A 24948-nucleotide genomic window follows, 5' to 3' on the forward strand; every position below is an offset into this window, starting at 1 on the left:
AACTTCCCTCAAACTACGCACAAATCACTTGTTCCACCTTGACCTCAGGATACCAGCAGCAGATCCAGACACCTCCTCCTGTGGTGCTAGGAGCCTGATTGTCATTTGTTGTACGGCCTGGTCTACACTGAGATTTTATACCGGTACAACCATTTTGGCTCGGAGTGTATATATATTTTTACCAGTATAGTTGCACAACTACAACTCCTAATGTGGACACTCTTATACTAGTATAAAGGTGCCTTACCTCAATAGATCAGAGAGATAAGGTGGGTCAGGTAATATCTGTTACCAGTATAGTTTATTCCCCTTCCCATACAGGAATAAGGTCTACCAGTGAAAGCACTTTTATACCAGTATAACGGTGTCTGCACTAGGGGTTGTACTGGTGTAACTATACCAGTATAGGTGAGCCATGGGGCTCCTTTACGTTCCTCTGGCAGTGAAAAGGGCATTCAAAATGGCTAGACATTCTTTAAGATTTCCCTTTACACTGACAAAGTGCTATCAAGGGGCATTAGTGTTCCTGGAAATGAGAATCAGATGCTGTGTTTTTTACCTTGTGATGAAGTGTGTATATTTTCAGATGCTTTAGGATCTTATAGTCTTCTCAGAAACTTCCTTTTACTGTAACAGATGTCTTGAGAAGGCACCGAGGGCCTATTTTGGCAGAGGGGGTCTGCTTCAGTCTTTATAAGCTATTCTTATTCCTAATTTAATTATTACAGTGAAATGGTAAGATGATACAATTAATTCTTGGAATAGACTCCCAGCAAGCTCCAGGGAGACCACTCTGATTCTTACACAGCCCCAACTTCAAAGGAGTTCCTCTGCTAGTAACACCTCCCCAGCATCCATGCGGCTTTCCAGCCTGTGTCACATTGCTGATTAGAGTTGAAATGTCTTGTAGCAAAGCCGTTTTCTTGAACTGAATGCTTTTAGAGTGGATCATGACTTGTGCTTGCCACAGGTGCTTAAGAACACTCCGTCTCGGGAATCAGGTTGCAAAGTCAGCTACCTTGGATGAGGAGCAGGGAACGCTATACTTAGGGATGTGAGGCAATGTTTAAATATATATATGGGGGCTTTTATGTATGTCCTGATGTTATTTAAAAATATGTATTGTGCATATTAAGGCCACTCATTGAGAATCATTTCTTTAATGCACAGAAACCCAGTCCAGGTTATTTTTCCTCCTCACTGCAAGTGTATTATTAATTGTGTACGCAGGCCTCTCGTTTCCTCACTGTAGTGTCTGGACTTCATTGTTGGTATAACATTTTTCACCTATGACAAAGACTGCTCACTGCATCGGATCCCTCCCCAACTGTGCAAGGTTACAGAGAGGGCCAAATCCTTCCTGCCTTTCTCGTGCAAATCTTCCATAGACTTCAGGAGGAGTTTGCGAGAGCAAGATGAGCAGGATTTGACCCCTGCTGTGTATATGTTCTTTCCCTTTTCTGTGCACTTGGATGTGCTGTAGATGTATCAAGATGAGCCATTCTCCCAAAGAATGTCATTCATGATGAAAAGGAATAGAACAGATGCTTAAGCAGCTGCTTTATAGGCCTAGTCTTGTGCTGGTTCCCAAGGAATTTAAACCATTAAGTTGCATTAATACTAATGGGAGCTACAGATCTAATATCCTCACACCTCAATGGGAGAATAGACTTTGTAGCAGTTAGAAACATAGGATCATAGGACTGGAAGGCATCTCGAGGGTCCTCTAGTCTAGTCCCCTGCACTCATGGTAGGATTAAGTAGTATGTAGACCATCCCTGACAGGTATTTGTCTAACCTGCTCTTAAAAATCTCCAGTGATGAAGATTCTACAACCTCCCTGGGTCAGCCTCTGGATGGGATGGACTTGTAATGATCGTGTTGTCTCAATCTTTCTCATTATCCATGTTTTTGGAACGTGTTCCTTCCTGCCAGTCAACCTCCAGAATATTGAAATTCAGGCTGTCTTTAGAAAGTTAGATGTAGATTCATTTAAGGCCAGAAGGGAACATTAAATCGTCGAGTCTGACTTCCTGCAGAACACAGGGCGGAGAATATTAATCTCTGGGGCGAACTGAGATGGGATCTGACACTGCCATTACATGCGCACACACACACGATGCTTTTCACTGCCCCACTGCATTGACTGTGCGGGGGTGGTGAGGGCGTACTATACATGTGCTGTAGGGCAAGGTGTCCTCAGGAATAGAAGTTGCTCTACCACTTGCATTAGTTTTAACTATTGCCAAAGTGCTCGTATGCCAGGGCAATTAGCTCTTATATAGCTAAATTCATACAGTATTATCATGCACTGTTTAGTGGTTAAAAGAACAGGAGGACTTGTGGCACCTTAGAGACTGACAAATTTATTTGAGCATGAGCTTTCGTGAGCTGCAGAATACAGACTAACACGGCTGCTGCTCTGAAACCTGTTTAGTGGTTGCCACTGCCATTTGCTGGATAACGTCCGAACTGCTCCCCTGTGCATCTTAAGACACTGCTGCTAAGAGTTAAATGAGGCTGTCCTTTAGCACAAAGAGTAGGGCTCTCTTCTGTTTGGAGCAGATGGTGTGAGTTCCGTCCTTGCTGTCCCAGCTGGGCAAGGTTACAGCACACTGGTGCCATGAATTTCCTAGATGACAATGGGCTTGTTCCACTACAAGTAAACTTGTACTATTTACAATTACTGGCTCAGTCCCAGTTTTTCATACCGTGTCCCAGGAAATTCTTTTGGATACTTGAAATGACCTAGGGTGAAATCCTTGACCCACTGAAGTCGGTGACAAAGCTCCCACTGGCTTCAATAGGGACAGTATTTCGCCCCTGGTTTATTTTATTAACAAAAACATTTTAATTATTTTTTTTACAAGTAGGAAATGTTTGTTCAAGAGACATTGGTACGCAGCCTTGAACTTGCTCTGTGTTTACTAGGGACAAAGAGTCCACTGAAATATGAGTACAGTGCGATGAATGGTGTTTGGGGTGCCAGGGAAAGTCAGATGAGCGTGGACCCTATCAAAGCTGTTCTTTTGTTCAACCATTTTGTTGACCATTAATGACACTTATTTGGTGTTTCATGATGAGCTCATTCAGACATTCCAGGTATGTCTATACTGAAGCTGGGTGGATATACCTGCGGAAGCTCAATCAGAGGCCCCAATCGGTTACACAGCATGTTGTATCTTTACCTCTGAATGTAAAACACATGAATCTGAAATTGAATTAGAAATAGATCACTTAGGCCACTACTTTAGTGTAAATTATATGCTACACTACTTTTAGCCTGTGCAGTTTTAAATGACTCAAACTCTCTCCATGTCAAAGATTCTTTCTGCATAACATCTCCAAGTTACGGCCTTTCCTACCCATCCACACAGCTAAAACTCTGGTCCAGGCACTCATCATCTTTCATCTTGATCACTGCAACATCCTTCTCTCTGGCCTTGACAAATGCAGCCTTGCCCCACTCATCTCCATTCAGAATGCTGCTGCATAGATCACAACCTGCACTTCGACCATATCATCCCCTCTTTGAATCCCTCCACCAGCTCTCTCTTTTTTATCGCATCAAACATAAGCTGCTTGTCTTCACTTTCATGGCCCTTCATGACCTATCCACACCAGATCAGTCCTGTCTCATTCGCTGTCGTGATGTTGACTCCTGCCTCCGATCGGCCCATGATGCCACCCTCCATCGTCCACTTGTTAAATTTCAAACAAGCCCCTTTGTGCTCTCTCCCATCCTGCCCACATTTGCATATCGTGCTGACCAGTATTGTCTCATTCTTTTCTCGATTAGGATAACATGAGTACTGTGTTGACTCCTGCACCTGTACAGAGCCCTGTTGATTTCATTGGGGCTTCACATGGGTGAAGGAATCTACCCATGTGTATGAGCTTGAAGGATTGGGGCCTAAAATTAGTTGTTTCTAAAGCTTGGCATCAGCACTGTAAGGACTGTCATTATACTGTACAGGAATGTAGTTCAAACACAAAACTGTCTCACCTTTATGAGCTACAGCTCACTTCATCGGATGCATAGCATATCGTGGAAACTGCTATGCGTCACCTTTGTAGTCCTGTAAATCACCTGATTATGTTGTGGGCCACCATAATTGCCAATACAGTTACTAGGCGATTAAGTCTTATTGGGTATTAATTCTGTCCAGTAGAGAAAACAAATAATGCATAATGACCATACTAGGCTTAGTTGTGTAATAGCTGTAAATCCAATTAATAAGCTTGAAATAAGGGGGGATTTCCACTTAACTTTCCACTACAGCCCAAGCTGTGTTTACATGTGAGGGAAGGAGCGCCTGGGGCGTGTTTCTGAGAGAGCTATCCATGGTACTTGCACATTCTCCATGACCACAGGTTTCAGAGTAGCAGCCGTGTTAGTCTGTATCCGTAAAAAGAAAAGGAGGACTTGTGGCACCTTAGAGACTAACCAATTTATTTGAAGATAAGCTTTCGTGAGCTACAGCTCACTTCATAGAATGCATGCAGTGGAATGCACTGAATGCATCCGATGAAGTGAGCTGTAGCTCACGAAAGCTTATGCTCTAATAAATTGTTTAGTCTCTAAGGTGCCACAAGTCCTCCTTTTCCATTACCACAGAATCTGAGGGTATGTCTACACTACAGTTAAAACCCTGTGGCTGGTCCATACTGACTGACTCCAGCTCGTGGGGCTAAGGCTGCAAGGTGGGAGGATCCCAGAGCTTGGGCTACAGCCCAAACTCCAACGTCCGCATGGCAATTAAATAGCCCCACGGCCCGAGTCCAGCGAGCCGAGTTAGCTGGCACAGGCCAGCCACAGGTGTCTAATTACCGAGTAGACGTCCCCTTAGTGTCTCACCATCTTTCATGTATTTATCCGCGCAAACATCCCTGTGAAGCAAGACGATGCTATTATCCCAGAGAAGTGAGACACAGAGAGATGTGTGCACATGTACACTTCGAGCTGGAATGGGGGGTAATTCCCAGCTCAGAGAGATTCCCAAGCTAGCTCGCACACTAAAAATAAAGTGGAGGTGGAGAGGGCAGGAAGGGCTGGCCATTCCAAGTAAATACTGTGCATCTTGGAGGGGTATGTAGTCCTGCTGCTCACACCACCCTCACCTACCCGCTGTCTTTAGCCCGCTAGCTCGATCAGAGCTAGTGTAGGTATGTCTCTGAGCTGGGAACTATACCCCCCCCCCCCATCTCAAAGTGTAGACGTCCCCTAAGTGACTTCCTCAAAATCGCCCAAGAAGCCCAGGGTGGAGCACTGTTTTGAACCCAGGTCTCCTGAACTCTGGGCTGTTGCTATTATTTATTACCATACCACCTAAAAGCCGTAGACATGTACCACTAGGCACTGTACAAACACAGAACAGAAAGACAGTCCCTGCCCCAAAAAGCTTACAATCTAAGTACAAGACAAGAGACAACAGATGGAGACAGACAAATGGGAGAGTACAAGAAAACAATGAGACAGCGTTGGTCTGCATGACAGGCGGTGGTATCAGCACGCCAGCAATTTAACCTTTGTCAAGCTTTTTGCAGGCATCATGGCAAACAAGTTTTAAGGAGGGCTCTGAAGGAGGATAATGAATGAGTTTTGTGGATGTTTGCGTAGGATCCTAAGCATGAGGGGCAGCATGGGAGAAAGCACGAAGGTTCTTATTTGACAATTTAACAAGCGGGTGATGGAGGCTGGTATCATTGGCACATCGGAAGCATCAATTTATATCTCAGTAGCAAATGAGAGATGATAGGTAGGGTAGAGATTGGTTGTTAAGAGCCCATAAAGTGATCACAAGCATCTTATGTTCAATGCAAGGAGAAGGGGGAGCTAGGGGAGGAATTCAAAGAGGGGGTGACATGGTCTAAGTGACAGGTTAGGAAAATGTTCTTTGCAGCTGTATTCCGAATGGCTGTGACAGAGCAAGACTGCAGTTGTCAAGGAAAGATGTTGCAGTAATCAAGATGCGAGATGATGAGAGCTTCCGTCCTTCCTCTCAAGGGAATGTTGGCAGAGTGAGCCAGAATTCTTTCCAGGGCTTTGGGGCAATGCACACAAAAGTGGCAGCTGAGTAATTCTTGCTCTAACTGTATTTAAAGACGTCACCCTTGGGCAGACATCCAGCCTGGAAAATAGCAGGATGGTCCGTAAAACTAATATACATGCAACTGGAAAAGTGGCTCTAAACCTGGACACAATCGGGCAGCCTTAACTAGAGCTATTACTGCATGCGCCAGCTATAATAAATTGTGTGTGTGTGTGTGTACATGCACACACATCTGTACAGAGATAGACATTTTATTTTAAAAACGTGAGAATAATACTAGCAGCCTACAAAGGCTTCATTCTTTCAATTAATTACTAAATCCGAGAAACACTAGACTGCGGAAAGCATGTATAGGGGCAGCACAGTCACATACAGGGCAAGAAGTAAAAATTTACAGTGGGCTTTTCTTATCCAAAGCCCATTGACATCACTGGAAAGACTCCTATTGACTTCAGTGGGCTTGGAGATGGTCCCTAATGTACCTTAAAATAAAGACAAGGGGCTATTTTACTGGCTTTCTTTCTTTAATTAGTATTTAATTATATAGCCCAGACTCTAGTATCATGCAAGATACATTCAGCATGGCTTTGGTGTCTGTAGCGGGGTGGTCACCCGCTCCTGCCCTGAAGGGCTTGAAATCAGTCCTGAGAGAGGGCTGAGGCTGAGAGTGGGCTGCTGCTAGGGAAAGCAGCAAGCCTCGGCTGATTGGGGAACCAGCCAAAGCGGCGGCCACGCCCCAATCAGGGCCCCGCTGGCCTTTATAAGAGGACAGTGGGCCTGGAGGACACAGTCTCTCTCTAGATGTTGAGAGGGAAGGGCCTGACAGCTGGGAGCTGAGCAGGGTACCTGAAGTGGAGCAGGGCTGGGGAAAGGCCAGAGGAGCTGCGGAGCTCTGGCCTGAGAAACCCCCAGGCTGCAGGCCTTGATGAAGGCCTAGGAAAAGGGTACTGGGGTTGCAGAGGGCAGCCCAAGAGTAGGCAGAAGCAGCAGGTCCAGACCCTCCTTGCCAATGATGAGTGGCAATTATACTGCAGTCCGCTCCAGGGAGCAGGGGCTAGGTGGTGACTGGCAGTAGCCAAAGACTGAGGCGAGGTGGGGATAGAGGGTGGGGGTCCCCCGGGGGTGGGGAGACCCAGATCTGTGAGGGTACTGCCAGGGGGCAGCACCCCAGCGTGAAAGGGGCACCGGTGTCCGGGAGGGATTTGGGGCCCAGCGGCAAGCGGGACACCGGCCTGCAGAGGGCGCTCCGGAGGCTGGTGAGCTAATTCCCTGGACGACCAGCAGGAGGCGCCGCACCGGTGAGTCCCGCCCCGCCACAGTGTCCATATTGAGGATGCAGTAACATTTGTCTATTTCAAGGAATCATGAAAGTTTCAATGGGAATTGGTTTCTCACATGAAGCTTTACTATTAACGATACTTGATTTGTGTATTGGAAAAAAAAAACAAATAACCTTTCAGTGCTCCAGTTTTTTTTTTCTTATTCCCCAAATGTCCTTTAAACACCCAGAAAGCACAAGAGAATAAAAGTGGTCTTGTGGTCAAGACACTCACACAGAACTCGGGAGAACTGGATTTAATACCTGGCTCAACTACATATGGCCTTGGGCAAGTCATTTAATCTCTCTGTGACTCTATTCCCCACCTGTAAAATAAGCATGGTAACACTCCAGCACATTGTTAGTCTTGTCTGGTTACCTATGAGCCCTTTGGAGCAGGACTGTCTCATAAGGTTGGTCTAAATACACATGTTGTACCAATGTAATGATATCCGTTTGGAAAATTTTAGAGCAGGACAAAGGTACTTATATAGGTAAAGCTCATGAAATAATATAAGCACCTTTATATGAGTGTCACTATAACCAACTAAGAGCTGCACCAATTTAAATATCTCTTTCTAGAACAGATACAATTAAATTGGTCCAAAAACTGTCTACCAAAAACTGGGTAGATATTCCCTCATAGTGCATTGAGCCTAGCACTATGTGGCCTTGCTCTTAATTGGTGCCCTACGTGTTATCCTAGCTAAAACAACAATAATTTAGGCAGCAGGTCTTTGAGGCTGTTATCTTAGATAAATATTGACTTCCTTGTCAGCTATCTTTGACATAATCCCCTCTTTGACACTGACAAAGAGAGTGTCAGATTTCCATGGTTTGGTAAATAGACAGGTTATTTTTGGGGACTGGGCTGTGGACACGGCGAAGGGGTTGTACTATCTTTCAAGCTTGGAGTCTCCATTCTGGATACCAGGCCTGGGGCTGGGATTTTCAAAGAGGCTGGTTGGCTGTCAATAGAAGTTAGGCAGCGTTACTCGGTAAAGCCCAGAATGGGGCAGCACGTTTTAAAAGGAGAGCAGATTTTAGATTTGGAAACCATGGCAGTAATTGGTGTGGCCTTTTATTCCATTTTGGAATGAAATTGATTAATACCTTTCTTTTAAAAGCGTAGCACATTAGTACACTAAGCAAGGTAAATTAAATAATGGACAGAATGTTTAAAACCCATTTTATTTGCAACGTGCAAACAGAATGTCAAGTTAGCAAATGGCAAATATTTATTAGGATGAGTCATGCTTCTAGTTCCATTATTGTGTTGTACTATACTGCTCTAATTAGTCATCTTGATATGGAGGCTAGGTTGGCATGTGTATTTTAAAGTTTGGTTTCACTTTTTAAATAACAATGATTAGAGTTAGATGGATCTGTCTCCCTATCTTAGGGTCTTATGTGCTGCCCATCACCATAGTATGTGAGTCCCTTAATAAAATTAATAGGAATAGCAAAATCTCTAGTGCACTTTGCAGAGTCTTCATATGATTATCAGATTCATTAGGTAAGCAATTTCAGACAGGATCAGTACTTAAGAGACCACCGAGTTGCTAGAGAAGTTGTAATTCAGTCGGTAGATGCTCTTTGTAAGAGGTCAGTCCATGAATATGATGCTAAAGGGGTGGTTTGCCACTGGAATGCTGCTTTTCTGAAGAGATGTAAATTGAAATCCTGATCACTTGTGGCCATTTCATAGAATCATAGAATATCAGGGTTGGAAGGGACCTCAGAAGGTCATCTAGTCCAACCCCCTGCTCAAAGCAGGACCAATCCCCAACTAAACCATCCCAGCCAGGGCTTTGTCAAGCCTGACCTTAAAAACTTCTAAGGAAGGAGATTCCACCACCTCCCTAGGTAACACATTCCAGTGTTTCACCACCCTCCAAGTGAAAAAGTTTTTCCTAATATCCAACCTAGACCTCCCCCCCTGCAACTTGAGACCATTACTCCTTGTTCTGTCATCTGCTACCACTAAGAACAGTCTAGATCCGTCCTCTTTGGAACCCCCTTTCAGGTAGTTGAAAGCAGTTATCAAATCCCCCCTCATTCTTCTCTTCCGCAGACTAAACAATCCCAGTTCCCTCAGCCTCTCCTCATAAGTCATGTGTTCCAGTCCCCTAATCATTTTTGTTGCCCTCCGCTGGACATTTTCCAATTTTTCCACATCCTTCTTGTAGTGTGGGGCCCAAAACTGGACACAGTACATTTAAAATGAAATATCTCATGGCTCCCTTCACAAAAGTAGAATGTTAATTCCAGTCTCCTGTCCTCATGCTAGGTTGGATGATGATGATTTCTTTTATTTTATTTATTTTCTGCCTAAGCTTCCCTTGTAGTTATCATGTATTACTCATTAAATGCTAACAGAGTGACTGGTGCTGCACAAGACCCAGGAGAAGACGTGGTCCTTGCCCTGAGATGTTTACATCCTAAGCAGATGGAGAACACAGAAGACTCAGAGGAACAGGAAGTTTGCCCCTCCTTTTGCAGAACAAATGAGGGTGCAGCTTCCGACGCTGAAAGAGGATTTTGTCCAAGCTGACGATGCAAGAACTGCCCATGCCAAGGCCCTGAGTCATGCAACCCCTCAGGTTCTCTTGGCTCATTTGCTTCCTGTGATGCCAGAGCTCAGCCACCAGCCTAGGGTGGAAGGGGGAGCACTTAGGTTAATATTGACTCTATAAGTATTATGACTGGGTGGTAAGAAGCAAATAGAGTAGAAGACAATCCAACACATCCCCCTGCTCCTACCTAGTCTCCTAGTGTTAATGCTGATTCCTAGGGTGATGGGGTATCTAGTGGGAAGAGAAAAACAATACTACAAAGCTGGCACTTCTCCCTTCTTGCCTTCTGTGCAATGCAGATCTCCCCTTGCAGACCGAGGTGAAGATCTGAACTATAACTCTGGCATTTCATCAATTCCTATCCTAGTGATCGATGCCACCTTTCAACGGGGTGGGGTGTCCCCAATTCATGTAGAGTTAGTTCCTCTCCTAGAAGGCTGTGTTAGTGGGGCAACAAAATGATGAGCATATTCGTTGTTTTCAGATCTCTGCAGAGACTTGCTTATTTGTCAGTTGTGTGGATTTCTGGTAAAGCAGGTGGCTTAGCTCTCATTGGTTGCAAGGTGATCTATTGTAAAGTCTCAGATTTAAGGACTGTCACTCTGTGATACTCTATACATCGGGGGAACATCCTGCACCCCCATGTTCATCCTTATAATATGATTGTGTGGTATCCAATGCAAAGTTTGTCATGTCGGGTGTCTTCGGAAGGCTCATGATGCACTGAGCATTGTTGTTATACTAATGTTATGGGTTGTAATATCATGTATATAGTTATGAGGCTGAAAATATGTCCTCATGGCTTAAAACAAACCCAGGCAAAACTCTCCAGGAGTACAGGGGCAGTTCACATCTCATCAGGGCATGTATGGGACAAACCCAGCCCAGCCTCATAGGAACAAAGGACACTGGCGTAGGCAGCAACAAAGGATCTGTCAGACTCTTGAGTGAGTCACCCCCCTTCCTTTGGTCAGTTTGGGACTATGATGAGGTAATGCTCACCTGACCCTGAAGGGGTGAGGGCAAAGCCAAGAGCGAAGAAAGAACATAATAAAAGGGAGAGACATTTGCCTGTGGTGAGAAGCATCTAAGTGTGTAAGGGCACTGAAAGTGTTAAGATCAGCTTAGAATGTGTTTTGCTTTTGTTTCATTTGACCAAATCTGACTTTTTGACTTATAATCACTTAAAATCTATCTTCTGTAGTTAATAAATTTGTTTGTTTATTCTACCTGAAGCAGTGCATTTGGTTTGAAGTGTGTCAGAGACTCCCCTTGGGATAACAAGCCTGGTACATATCAATTTCTTTGTTAAATTTACGAACTCATACAAGCTTGCAGCATCCAGCGGGAATAACTGGGCATTGCAAGACAGAGGTTCCTAGGGTTGTGTCTGGGACCAGAGCTATTGGCTAGTGTCATTCGGTTGCTTCCTCACGTAGGTGGGAGCAGCTTACATGCTAGAGGCTGTGCGTGAACAGCCCGGGAGTGAGAGTTCTCACAGCAGAGCAGGGTAAGGCTGGCTCCCAGATTCAAGGATTGGAGTGACCTAGTAGATCACCAGTCCAGATAACACCAGGGGAATGTCACACGCACCCAGAGAAAGCAAACTAAAAACTGCAGAAAGCAATGACTTCTAAATTTTATATCAATGCGCTAGCATTCAACTTAAGAGGGGAAAAGTGAAAAATATGTATGATTCGGAGATTTAAATATAAGTAGGGCCCTACCAAATTCATGGTCATGAAAGACACGCCATGGACTGTGAAATCTGGTCTTTTGTGTGCTTTTACCCTATACTATACAAATTTCACGGGGTAGACCAGTGTGTCTCAAACTGGGGGATCTGACCCAAAAGGGGGTCACAAGGTTATTTTAGGGGGATCACAGTATTGCCACCCTTACTTCCATGCTGCAGCCTTCAGAGGTGGGTGGCCAGAGAATGGTGGCTGCTGGCCAAGGGCCCAGCTCTGAAGGCCGCAGCATAGAAGTAAGGATGGCAATGCCATGCCATGCCATGCCATCCTTCTGCGCTGCTACTGGCAGTGGCTCTGAGCTGGGCTCCTGGCCAGCTGGGCTCCCGGCCAGCAGCCACCGCTCTCTGGCCACCCAGCTCTGAAGGTATCGACACTGCCAGCAGCAGCGCAGAAGTAAGAGTAGTAAGTCAGCTAGATATGACCTTGCTTCTGAAAGCCTGTCTCCAAATTAACCCTTAACTATGTGGTGTTTTATTTCATTACTTCAGGGTGGCTGAATGCACCGCAATCCCCCTACAATAACCTTGCGACACCCCCTCCCCCCCCCGGCAACTCCTTTTTGGGTCAGGACCCCTACACGTACAACACCATGAAATTTCAGATATAAATTTCGTGATTTCAGATATTTATGATTTTTAAAATCCTATGACCGTGAAATTGGCCCAAATGGACCATGAATTTGGTACGGCCCTAATTATAAGGATTAATTACCAAAGTTTATTCCATTTGAGTAAGCCTTTAAAAAAGAGCCTATGTTGTTACTTGGGGTTTTCAGAACCCCCAACAGGGGCAACTAACCTATTTTGCTCTAGGTGGGGGTAAGAATAAATCAACAGGAACTCAGCAATTCTGTCTGATCAAGGATTAAATGCAAGTCAGCATGCTCTTGTCTAACACTGCAGTTTATTAGATTTAAGCATACACAGACATAAACAATAGATTTAGAACGTCCCAGATATTTACCTAACATCTGGAACAGTACTGAGTAATTAGCAGCAGGTTCGCAGTGGCCAGTTGCTCACCCACCGGGGAGAAAGGGTGTCAGGAAAAACATCTCTCAAGATGGTTTCAGAGGATTGCTCCCAAGTACACTCTATTAGCTGATCTTTTGTAACTACAAAGCACATAAGTCATAATGACCCCTACTGGATCATCCTTTTACTAACTTTCAATAAACTTTCTAATATCAGAGGCGTCTAGACTCAAGGTTTTCCACCCACCAAAGGTTTCAGTCTCAGTTGTTTTCTTGCCTGTCTCCTCCTCCCATTCTGATTAGCAGAAGCTGCCAGCTAGATATGACCTTGCTTCTGAAAGCCTGTCTCCAAATTAACCCTTAACTATGTGGTGTTTTATTTCATTACTTCAGGGTGGCTGAATGCACATAATAGGGTTGCAATTAACTTGATCCTATTCTGGGGTATACACACCCCTCAAATCTAGGGCAATGTGATCTGCCTGTACATGGAACCAAAATTCTGTGATCCGCTAAAGTGGGTGCAGCTAATTCATGCAGCTAATTGTTGTTTCTGCAAGGCATAAAATAATGTGGGCCTCATGTATGCTATAGAATTAACCCCTGGCTTCAGAGTTGTGCTTCTGAATCTCAGCTTTCATTCTGAAAAATAAATTATGGGTGGGATTTTCAGAAGCCATCATAGAAGATTAGGGTTGGAAGAGTCTAGTCCAACCCCCTCCTCAAAGCGGGATCAACCCCAGTTAAATCATCCCAGTCAGGGGTTTGTCAAGCTGGACCTTAAAAACGTCTAAGAAGGGAGATTCCACCACCTGCCTAGGGAACCCATTCCAGTGCTTCACCACCCTCCCAGGGAAATAGTTTTTCTTAATACCCAACCTAAACCTCCCCCACTGCAACTTGAGACCATTGCTCCTTGTTCTGTCATCTGCCACTGAGAACAGCCGAGCTCCATTCTCTTTGGAACCCCCCTTCAGGTAGTTGAAGGCTGCTATCAAATCCCCCCTCACTCTTCTCTTCTGCAGACTAAATAAGCCCAGTTCCCTCAGCCTCTCCTCATCAGTCATGTGTCCCAGCCCCCTGGCGTTGGCCTAAGGGATATGATAGTTTCACCTATTGAGTTCAATGGAACCAGGGTTTGCAAATTTACCTTATGTTTTTAGCCTTCATGAATGTGAAGAGACAGAAGATCTGACCTGAGTGGAACTGATGGAGTGATATCTGCCTGAGTATGCAGAAAGCTTGAAGAAATATCCCCAGAGGTGTGAACCACCCCATATATCCTAATGGCTTGTTGTCATTTTTAGGTTTCAGAGTCCATCTCCAACATATTGACAACTGAAAATGCAGGGACAGTATAAAGGAAACTGAATTTAATATAAACAGAAAAAACACAAGGCCTTCTGCACTGATTGAATTATTCATTTTCATATTTAATTCAATGATATGACCACATGCCAAATCTGAATTTAAGCTTCTGTAGTCCTGACAACTGCCTCCTACCTGCTGTATCTAGCTGCACCAGTCTGGCATCTCCATCAAAAACTCCACATCTTTTGTGGCTCCCTTGTGCATCCTTGACAAAATGTGTGTGCAAGGTCAGGCCACGAGCTAGATAGATGCACAAACATCTTGTAAATGGCTCTTTGTGGAAGAATTGCAATTAATATTAAATGGCTATTCCTATAATCTTGCAACACTATATTTTCAATCCACTGCATGGTGACTTTAAAAAATAAAGACAAATTAAGATTTGTGTTTTATTCCTGCCCTGATTTTTTTCCCTAGCTCACTACTAAATAGCTTTGCATTCATGACACCTCTGGAAACATACTTATGACTAACGTGCCTCCATTGTGAAAGATGATTGTAAACAGGATCCTGGGCCTGAATTTTTGTTGTTCTGCATCTTGTGCAGGCATTTATGGTGGTACAAAGTGGGTGTGAAATGCCACCAGGTCAGCGTGCGTTCATGGGCTATACACAGTGCAGGGTGATGAAGAATCAGGACTGCTTTGTACTGAATGGTGCACCTAGAGGACTGGCTTTTGGCTAGCCAGCTTTTGCTCCTGCACAGCTCTGATTGGTGGTCAGTCATACAAAGGAAAAGAGCCTTTTGTGGAGCCTTTAATGTGTTCACAAGACCAGATGATAATGTTAAAAATGATGTGCCAGGTTCAGGTTGTTGTGCTAATTGGTCCCATTGCAAGCCAGCAGCAGCGAATGGGTTTATCCTCTTACTTCTGTAGCATAATCCCTCCTGGTCAGGGCTGAGGGAGGTGGACGTCAGCAATTTGGGGAGGAGCTTGCACTACTGTGGCCCTGTCAGATCTGTTCTGGGGATAAATAGAAGGCTTCAGACTCTAGGGCTGCCAAGCCAGCATTGTTCCCCAGCAATACGTTATCAAACATTACAATGAAACCAAAAAATGAGACCAGGATGGATCCTGGTGAAATAAGCATGTTTAAAGTCCAGACTCAGCCGAGGGTCTATGCTGGAGCAGACCCTGAAGGGAATCCTAGTAGTACAAAAGTAGGCACAACCACCTACCACGTGCTAGGAAAGGGAAGGAGGGGCTGTAGAAAGCCAGCAGAGCCCCAAACATGTGAAGCCCAGAGCAGAGAAGTGGTCACAGGAAGAGCTGCTGGCAAACAGGCTGGGTCCGTTGTTCCCCTTGGCAGATTTTTGGGCTCCTCCTGAATAGATTTTTGAAGCTTCCCTTCTAAGTGGCAGCTCCATGGAAAGGCAAACTCGATATTCTGCTTTACCTGGAGAGGAGTCCCCATTCTGGGCCACACGGGGCTTCACTGGACTGGCACGGTATACACTCTCCCCTGCACTGGCTGAATTCCACAGCAGGAAGCCGATGGCTTTTGGTCCCCCCACAACCCTTGTTCTTTCAAACTCAGCCCCTGCCAGCATGCACAGATTTTAGGCTGTTACCACCAAAGTCTGTGGCCCTGCCTGCTGTCCTGCTAGTTTGCATGGAATGTTGCTGCTGGTGACACTCATACGCCCTTTGATAAAGTAGCCGCCAAAGCTCCAGTCCCTCTGTGAGCCGTGCTGCAGACCCACTTCGATCTGAGACATTCATTAGTGTCGTTTGCCAAAAGGTTTATGTAACAGATGTTACAAAGCAGAGAGAGAGAGAGACACACACACACACAGAGAACAATACTGGAAGCGCTGGTGGGGTGATGGAGGGAGGATATTCCGTGGGACTAAAGTAGCTCAGAGCCCCAGCTGCATCTGCTAAACAGCAACTAATGTCTCTGTGTGACCATGCTGTATTTTCAGCTCGTCATCATGGCTGGGACCGTTCTGCTCGCCTACTACTTCGAGTGCACTGACACTTTCCAGGTGCATATCCAGGGTTTCTTCTGTCAGGATGGAGATTTGATGAAGCCTTACCCAGGAACGGAGGACGAGAGCTTTATTTCACCTCTGGTGCTGTATTGCGTGCTGGCTTCGACCCCGACAGCTATTGTAAGTATCAAAACACTTTCATTCTTCCATGCTGATGCAAAAAAAGAAGACAAAAAATCCCTGTAATCCCTGATTTTCCTTTTTCCCCTCTCTTCTTTTCAACTGTAATTGATGTATGTTTCTGTTGTAGCCAAAGAAAGAGAGCAGACTCATAAAATCCGCATCAGTTATCCACAGAGGTTCTGGTTAATTCTAATACTGTCAAAAAGCAAGATGAAGCTGCCTACAGTTTAAGAATGTACAGTAGCTAGCTCACTTTAATAGTTGGTTATGAATTGCATGGTTTCCAGAGAGGCCCCAAATGCAAAGATTACGTGTTCTTGGCAATAAAATAACCGTCATAAAATTTGAATCAGATCTGAAATTATACAGCCAGGACTATTTGCTGCTGTTCTGAATGGACTGCTGAGGACTCAGATGAGGGGAAAGCTGCTTTATAACAGTTTCTAGTTATTGACAAGTGCAAATGTGCTTTATTTTTATGTGTGTTGCTCTCACATACACAGACATACAGTTAACTCTCTTCTTTACCTGTTTTTCTTTTATGATCCCACAAAACAATAAAATCAGCCGCCGTGCAGTTATATATGCTAAAGCCGTTTTCAAGTTGCAGGACACCAAAAGCTCTAAACTGCTTCTTAAAGTCACCCTAATCTCAAAACATTGTGTTTCTTCTTTTTTTGCACAAAAAATAACAAATATAATGAATAGCCAGCTTCGTTACTAATCTAGCTAAATGAATGCAATTTAATTAGATATTGTCCTTTTTGTGTGTCTTTTTTTCTGCAAGGTTATTAACTCGTATATGTGGATCTTTAAGACAGGTGATTGCAGAAGTGTATGTCATTAAATTTCTTGGGGTTTCTTTTTAGTTTATTGCAAATTTGGGATCATAACTGAGCTAATAGCAGAAACAGACAATACAGAAAATAATCAGAAAAATAAGGGGAAGACTTTCAAAAGTGGCTAAGGTATTTAGGTGCACAAGTCCTACTGAAAGCCAATGGGACTTGTATGCCTAATTCCCTTAGGCACTTTTGAAAATCTTCCCTACTAGCCATTGTATTTTCTGCATTAGCACTCCAAGCTCAATAGGTAATTTGACTTGGTCGAGTTCACTTAATGCTGCACCAATTTCAGGGTTTGCAAATGAAGGAGTTGCATTGAGACCAGGGAATGTTGTTACTTTACACCCATCCTTTCCCACCAAAATGTATTTTGGGCCATCTAGGGAAGTAGCTTTTGGAAAGCAGTGTTTGTACAGGGAGGTTTAATGCACTCCTCACTATGAATTTGATACTGCACAATTGAACTCAATTGGAGACTTGTCTTTGACTTCAGGGGAACTGGATCTGGCATGGGATGGCCAAGTATTGGTACAATGCTGCTCTCTGGGAACTTTTTCCCTTGGGAGTCTTCATGTGAGCAGGACAAAGTTGCTGTGGCATTTTAAATGTTGTTTTACTGGGGAAACATTTTCCCTCCACCCCAGAGGTCAGTGACAGAGCTTTCTTTCCTCAGGGCCCTCAGCTACCTTCCTGGGCCAAGAAAGGCTGAGTGGGGTTATGTTTGGAGCCCTTCAGGACTGATCCTTCCTCAATCACAGACTAATGTGATGTGCTTCTGCTGCCAGGCGCTGACCAGTGCTGCCTTTGTAGCATACATAGCCTTTGCCAGCCCAGGGAATGGAAGATCAGGCCTGGGAGTCAAACTCAAAGAGCTGCTGGACCAGCCCTCTAAAGCCTTTTTTGTCTCATATTCAGTATATTCTGGTGTCTAGCACTGGGTTCTCTTTCCCATCTAATCTCAAAACAAAGCATGTGCCAGGGGCTGTCTCATTTCTTCAGACTTTAATGGTTTGATCTGAGTGAGTTAAATACATTACTATTACATTTCTGCATTCAATAAATGATGAAATTAGGTCGTTTTTATAGAAGTTGATGTTTAGAAACCGATTTTATACAGTCGATTGCGTATGTCCACTCTAAGCGCATTAAGTTGGCGGAGTGCATCCTCACTACTGTGGCTAGCATCGACTTACAGAGTGGTGCACTGTGGGTAGCTATCCCACAGTTCCCACAGTCTCCGATGCCCATTGGAATTCTGGGTTGAGCTCCTAATGCCTGATGGGGCAAAAACATTGTCACAGGTGGTTTCGGGTACATGTCGTCAGGCCCCCCCTCCCTCTGTGAAAGCAACGGCAGACAATCGTTTCGCGCCTTTTTTCCTGGGTTAACCATGCAGGCGGCATACCACGGCAAGCATGGAGCCCGCTCAGCTCACCGTCACCGTACGTCTCCTGGGTGCTGCTGGCAGACGTGGTACTGCATTGTTACACAACAGCAGCTACTTGCCTTCGCGGCAGACAGTGCAGTAGGACGGATAGCCATTGTATGTCTCCTGGGTGCTCCTGGCAGAGCTCGGTGAGGTCAATCAGGGGCGCCTGGAGAGACATGGTTATTCTCCTCTTAGAGCACCGAATGGGAGCCAGAGACTCCAGGTCATTCTCTTCTTTAAGTTTCGTCTCATGGAGATTCAGTCCTGCCTCGAAGATCATACGAGCTGGAGGCTTCTGCCTGAGGCTGTTCTCCCAGCCGGCAGCACCACACGGTCACACCTACCCCAGCCTACCCCTTGCTCCCATGGCTCATGAAGCCTGGAGAGTAGAAAGGAGCAGTTCAACTATAGGCTGAGCAAGTGCAGAATGGTGGTAGAATGTGCCTTTGGATGTTTAAAAGCTTGCTGGCGCCGTTTGCTGACTAGGTCAGACCTCAGTGCAACCAACATTCCCACTGTTATTGCTGCTTGCTGTGTGCTCCATAATATCTGTGAGAGTAAGGGGGGAGATGTTTATGGCGGGGTGGAAGGTTGAGGCAAATCACCTGGCATCCGATTTTGAGCAGCCAGACACCAGGGCGATTAGAAGAGCACAGCAATGTGCCCTGCACATCAGAGAGGCTTTGAAAACCAGTTTCATGACTGGCCAGGCTTTGGTGTGAGAGTTGTGTGTGTTTCTCCTTGATGCAAACCCACCCCCTTTGTTGATTTTAATTCACTGTAAGCCAACCACCCTCCCCGCTTCAAAATAAAATAACTATTGTTTTGAAACCATGCATTCTTTCTTTATTAATTAAAAAAAAAAAAAGAGGTAACGGACAAGGTAGCCCAGGTGGGGTGGGGGAGGAGGGAAGGACAAGGCCACATTGCTTATTGTAGCCACAGTAAAAATCAAACTGTTTGAGTGACAGCCTTTTGTTGCTTGGGCCATCCTCTGGAGTGGAGTGGCTGGGTGCCCGGAGCCTCCCCCTCCGCGTTCTTGGGTGTCTGGATGAGGAGGCTATGGAACATGGGGAGGAGGGTAGGCGGTTACACAGTGGATGCAGCGGGGGTCTGTGCTGTTGTTGGCTTTCCTGCAACTCCAACAGATGCTTCATCATATCCATTTGCTTCCCCATTAGCCATAGCATCGCATCCTGCCTCTGCTCTTCACGCTCACTTAATTCTTTCGTGGCCTCTGCCACTGAATGCCTCCATGCATTAAGCTGTGCCCTATCAGTGCGGGAGGACTGCATGAGCTCGGAAAACATGTCATCGTGAGTGCTTTTTTTCCTCCTTTTAATCTGCAATAACCTCAGGGACGGAGATGATAGGGAGAGCACAGAAACATTCTACGATTCTGGGGGGGCTGCATGGTCACCTGTGCTGCTGAGTTTGCCATGCTGACCAAACAGGAAATGAAATTCAAAAGTTCCCCGGGGCTTTTCCTGTGTACCTGGCTAGTGCATCAGAGTTCAAAGTGCTGTCCAGAGCAGTCACAATGGAGCACTCTGGGTTAGCTCCTGGAGGCCAATACCGTCAATTTGCGTCCGCACTACCCCAAATTCAACCCAACAAGGTCGATTTTAGAGCTACTCCCCTCGTCAGGGAGGAGTACAGAAGTAGATTTTAAGAGCCCTTTAGGTCGACGGAATGGGGTTGGTTGTGTGGACGCAGTCATTTTTAAATAGACCTAACACGGCTAAATTCGACCTAACCCCATAGTGTAGACCAGGACTAAGACATCCTCACCCATTTCTTTCCAGGCCACCGGTTCCTACCCGCCCCCAGTACACTCAGGTGACAGGCCCGCATTCCCACTCCCAGCAGCTATTTCTGTGCACGACTTCCTCACACACCAACCATGAGAAGCATCATCTCTAATCAAGTCTCAGCAACCCCTGCCATACTGTGGCATCTCTAAACTGTCACCCACATCCCTAACCTGCATGACTTGGTCATTGTGCATTGCACTGCCTACCAAATCACCCTGCGTACACGTCCTTATTGATGCTTACAGCCCTTGCAGCTCCTGCAGCATGGGACGTGATTTGAAAGCTAGTGGAACCCACATGAGGTTCAGCCAAATGAAAGTATCCTGTTTCTTCCATATATGCTATGGCAATTGTATCCTCAAGAGAACAACCCCAAATCACGTTTCCTTCTCAAACACCAAACTGCTTCACATTAAGAACTCCTCTGTGGCTCATTGAACAGATGATGTTCAAGGTAAAAGTTTTAGGAGTGCCGGGGTTGGTTCTCCCCTCTGTGTATCTGCCTAACTCTGCTTCACATGAATGAGAGTCACATATGCGTCTAGAGAGCCTACACTCATTGCAGGTTAATCCACAGCTTCATTCTCTGCACTCTGCTATCAACAGTAATCATTGTCAGCCCACAGCCAGGCCTACGGAGAGTGCATTAAAATCAAGGCTAATGTCAGTCCTCTTTTATAGCAATGATCCTCACAAGTGAGATTATTGCTGCTGTTTTTACAAGATGATCTGCACGGTCATTTGATAAGAGCTGTCTGCACTAGGGGGGAGGGGGCTAGTAGACACTACCTCACTTCAGGTTAACCCATAAACCATGAACAACGTGCTGCTTCAAGCTTACCAAACACACTGCATGCCATTGTAAGCAGAGTCCAAGTCAGAGCAATGGGTCAGTTTGGCTAAGAGGATTTATTACTGTGAATCTGATTTGCCCTTATTTTATCACAGTGCCAGCACCACATGGCATGAGGGAAATAACTATTAACCCAGCTTCTTGGCATCTCAAAGAAAAACAACTGGAGAGAGTTTGGCAAAACCACACGCCTAGCCCAGTGCATACACTGGCATACAGCAGCCAGGCATGCTTAGGTGCAGTCCCACATGCACATGTTTGAAAGTCCTAATTCTAGTGCAGCTTTGAAGTGTTGCAGGATTTGCGGGGAGCCTGTTAGCGAATACGGCGCATCTTGTGGAAAGTTTGTTTTTGCAATCCACGTTGGAATCAAATGGGGCTGTGACTACGGGTGGCGAAATGCATGCATAAATCCATGTACCCTTATCAGAAACACTCTTTTCATTTGGTAACATACTGTGTGCTTTTAGCTATCTAGTACCTCGAACGTGAATGAGACTCCCCTGCTTCTGCTCTTGTCGAAACTTGCTGTTACGCAAGTGGATCCATTAAGCTATTTTCCCTGCTGCACTGAATGTGTAATCACTAGGCTCGTGGGTTACAAACATCTTTTGATGTAATATCTGACGTAACCTTTTGCTGTCTGATAATGGGAAGTCCCTGGAAGGGGAAGTGCTTGCATCTCATTGAGTCACAGTTAAATAAATAAAAGGTACACACACCGATCTCAAATCTCGGAAATGCATTTTTCACCCCAATGTTCCATTGAGGATAGTTCAAATGGTTTCATCTTGCTGTGCTCAGTTGTCATTCTAGACTCTGAGTGCAATGAAATTAGCATCTTCTCTGTAAAGCAGCAGAAAAGTGGTGAATGAAATGGTAATTTGCACCTAAACAAGGACAGAGTGGCTTTCTTCTGTTCCAAAGAAAGTGCTGGCATTTTTATTTCTGATTTAATAACTTGGCCTCCTCCGGATCATAAATCTTCACCTCTCGAGTCTTAACATTTCATTTAGCTTTGGTGTAGAAGAATCATTCCTGGAGTCATGTTAACAGGAATTGTGTTTATTTTACATGCTACCTGCAGTGATAGATAGTTCCTGGCACAGTGAAAAGCTCAACAAGACAGCAGGGTTGCATCCTCATCTGGCGTAAATGGGGCCAGCTCCATTGACATCAGTGGCACTACAGTGATGAACAGCAGCCCGAGCCCCACCTCGCAACTTAGTTTTGTGGGGGCCCTCCATAATGTGGGACCCTGGGCAATTGCCCCGCTTGCCACTCCCTAACACCAGCCCTGGTTCTAAAATAACACAGAGCACTGGGCTGGTGTAGTAACGTTTGTTGTCAGAAGGGGGTTGCAGTGCAATGAAGTCTGAGAACCGCTGGGATAGATATTAGGAAAAACTTTCTAACTAGAGTTCTGAAACAGGTAGCAAAGTTCTGAAATAGGTTTCTAATGGAGGTTATGGAGTCTCTGTCATTAGAGGTTTTAAAGAACAGGACGGACAAACACCTGTCAGGAACGCTCTAGATTTACTTGGTCCTGCCTCAGCACAGGGGCCTGGACTTGATGACCTCTTGAGGCCCCTTCCAGTCCCACATTTCTATGATTCTATATTAGTGACCTCCCCATAGAGCTTCATGTGTGCGGGTAAATAGGCTAGTACTCTATTGTCTGTGGAATCTTCTGTTCCTCTCTACTGTGTTTCTATCCTTTTCTTGCAAACTTCCGTCTTCGCTGAACCATGCCTTGAAGAGATTGCAGTGTACAAAGTCAGAATACCGCTTGCCATAGCTCTTTAAGTCTCCATCAGGTATTTCTGTTCTGGACTGAAGTTGACATACACAGAAATCACTACACATTCAGAAGGTCAGATGTTTTTAAATTCTCAAATTAGATGCTGCGGAGTTCTAATAATCCAAATGACACTAACCAACCTCTCACTCCAGTGATTTAATGGACAGATGTCCCTAGGGAAGAGATAAAGTGGCTGTGAGGATGCTAACGTCATTTTCAGAGCTGGGTTTTCAAAATGAGAACTGTATTTGAGTTATATAAGATATGTACCTCATACTCTTAGCTGGCTTTCCAATGATGGGGATCCTAAAAATCAAGGGTATCATAAAAAATATCAGTGCAATTCATCTGTATGTGTAACCCACACCCACCCAGTGTGGCACTCTGTCCCTCCTAGTGGTGGCTGGGTCACATACAGAAGTTGATGAGCCTGCTACAGCTCTGACTAAGAAAGTTGGTTCATAGAATCATAGAAGATTGGGGTTGGAAGAGACCTCAGGAGGTCAGCTAGTCCAACCCCCTGCTCAAAGCAGGACCAACCCCAACTAAATCATCCCAGCCAGGGCTTTGTCAAGCCGGGCCTTAAAAACCTCTGAGGATGGCAGGGCCACCCGGAGGATTCAGGGGGCCTGGGGTCTTTGGCGGCAGGGGTCCTTCCGCTCCGGGTCTTCGGGGCACTTCGCCGAAGACATGGAGCGGAAGGACCCTGCTGCCGAAGTACCGCCGAAGACCCGGAGTGGAAGAAGCGGCAGCGGGTCCTTCACTCTGGGGGTGTTTGGCAGCACTGAAGGACCCCCCACCGCCGAAGTGCCGCTGAAAACTCTTGTGCGATCACCTGAAAATTCTTGTGGAGGCCCCTGGGGGGCCCGGAGCTGGGGCAAATTGCCCCACTTGCTCCTCCCCTCTGGGCGGCCCTGGAGGATGGAGTTTCCACCACCTCCCTAGGTAACCCATTCCAGTGCTTCACCATCCTCCTAGTGAAATAGTGTTTCCTAATATCCAACCTAGACCTCCCCCACTGCAACTTGAGACCATTGCTCCTTGTTCTGTCATCTGCCATCACTGAGAACAGCCGAGCTCCATCCTCTTTGGAACCCCCCATTCAGGTATTTGAAGGCTGCTATCAAATCTCCCCTCACTCTTCTCTTCTGCAGACTAAATAAGCCCAGTTCCCTCAGCCTCTCCTCATAAGTCATGTGCCCTAGCTCCTTAGTCATTTTTGTTGCCCTCCGCTGGACTCTCTAATTTTTCCACATCCCTTCTGTAGTGGGGGGCCCAAAACTGGACACAATACTGCAGATGTGTATTCACGAGTGCCGAATAGAAGGGAATAATCACTTCCTTCAGTCTGCTGACAATGCCCCTACTAATGCAGCCCGATATGCCAGTAGCCTTCTTGGCAACAAGAGCACACCGTTCATTCATATCCAGTTTCTCATTCACTGTAATCCCCAGGTCCTTTTCTGCAGAACTGCCGCTTAGCCAGTTGGTCCCCAGCCTGTAGCAGTACATGGGATTCTTCCATCCTAAGTGCAGGACTCTGCACTTGTCCTTGTTGAACCTCATCAAATTTCTTTTGGCCCAATCCTCCAATTTGTCTAGGTCACTCTGGACCCTATCCCTACCCTCCAGCATATCTACCTCTCCCCCCAGCTTAGTGTCATCTGCAAACTTGCTGAGGGTGCAGTCCATCCCATCGCCCAGATCATTAATGAAGATGTTGAACAAAACTGCCCCAGGACCAACCCCTGCCCCAGGCGACCTCCACTTGATACCGGCTGCCAACTAGACATTGAGCCATTGATCATTACCCGTTGAGCCTGACGATCTAGCCAGCTTTCTATCCACCTTATAGTCCATTCATCCAATCCATACTTCTTTAACTTTCTGGCAAGAGTACTGTGAGAGACCATATCAAAAGCTTTGCTAAAGTCAAGGTATATCACGTCTACTGCTTTCCCCATATCCACAGAGCCAGTTATCTCATCATAGAAGGCGATCAGATTGGTCAGCCATGACTTGCCCTTGGTGAATCCATGTTG

General features: G+C 45.6%; 1 protein-coding gene across 4 annotated transcripts in view; it reads left to right on the forward strand.

Annotated features, from left to right (window-relative positions):
* Positions 1 to 24948, forward strand: part of PLPPR1 (phospholipid phosphatase related 1) — a 178231-nt gene that overhangs the window by 114444 nt on the left and 38839 nt on the right. For all 4 annotated transcript variants that reach the window (XM_037902162.2, XM_043547314.1, XM_037902161.2 and 1 more), the window contains exon 3: positions 15973 to 16161. In XM_037902162.2, coding sequence (XP_037758090.1) covers positions 15973 to 16161 — 189 coding nt within the window. The remainder of the gene's footprint in view (positions 1 to 15972; positions 16162 to 24948) is intronic.

This window comes from Chelonia mydas, chromosome 5, assembly GCF_015237465.2.
Source record: "Chelonia mydas isolate rCheMyd1 chromosome 5, rCheMyd1.pri.v2, whole genome shotgun sequence".
Lineage (NCBI taxonomy): Eukaryota > Metazoa > Chordata > Testudines > Cheloniidae > Chelonia > Chelonia mydas.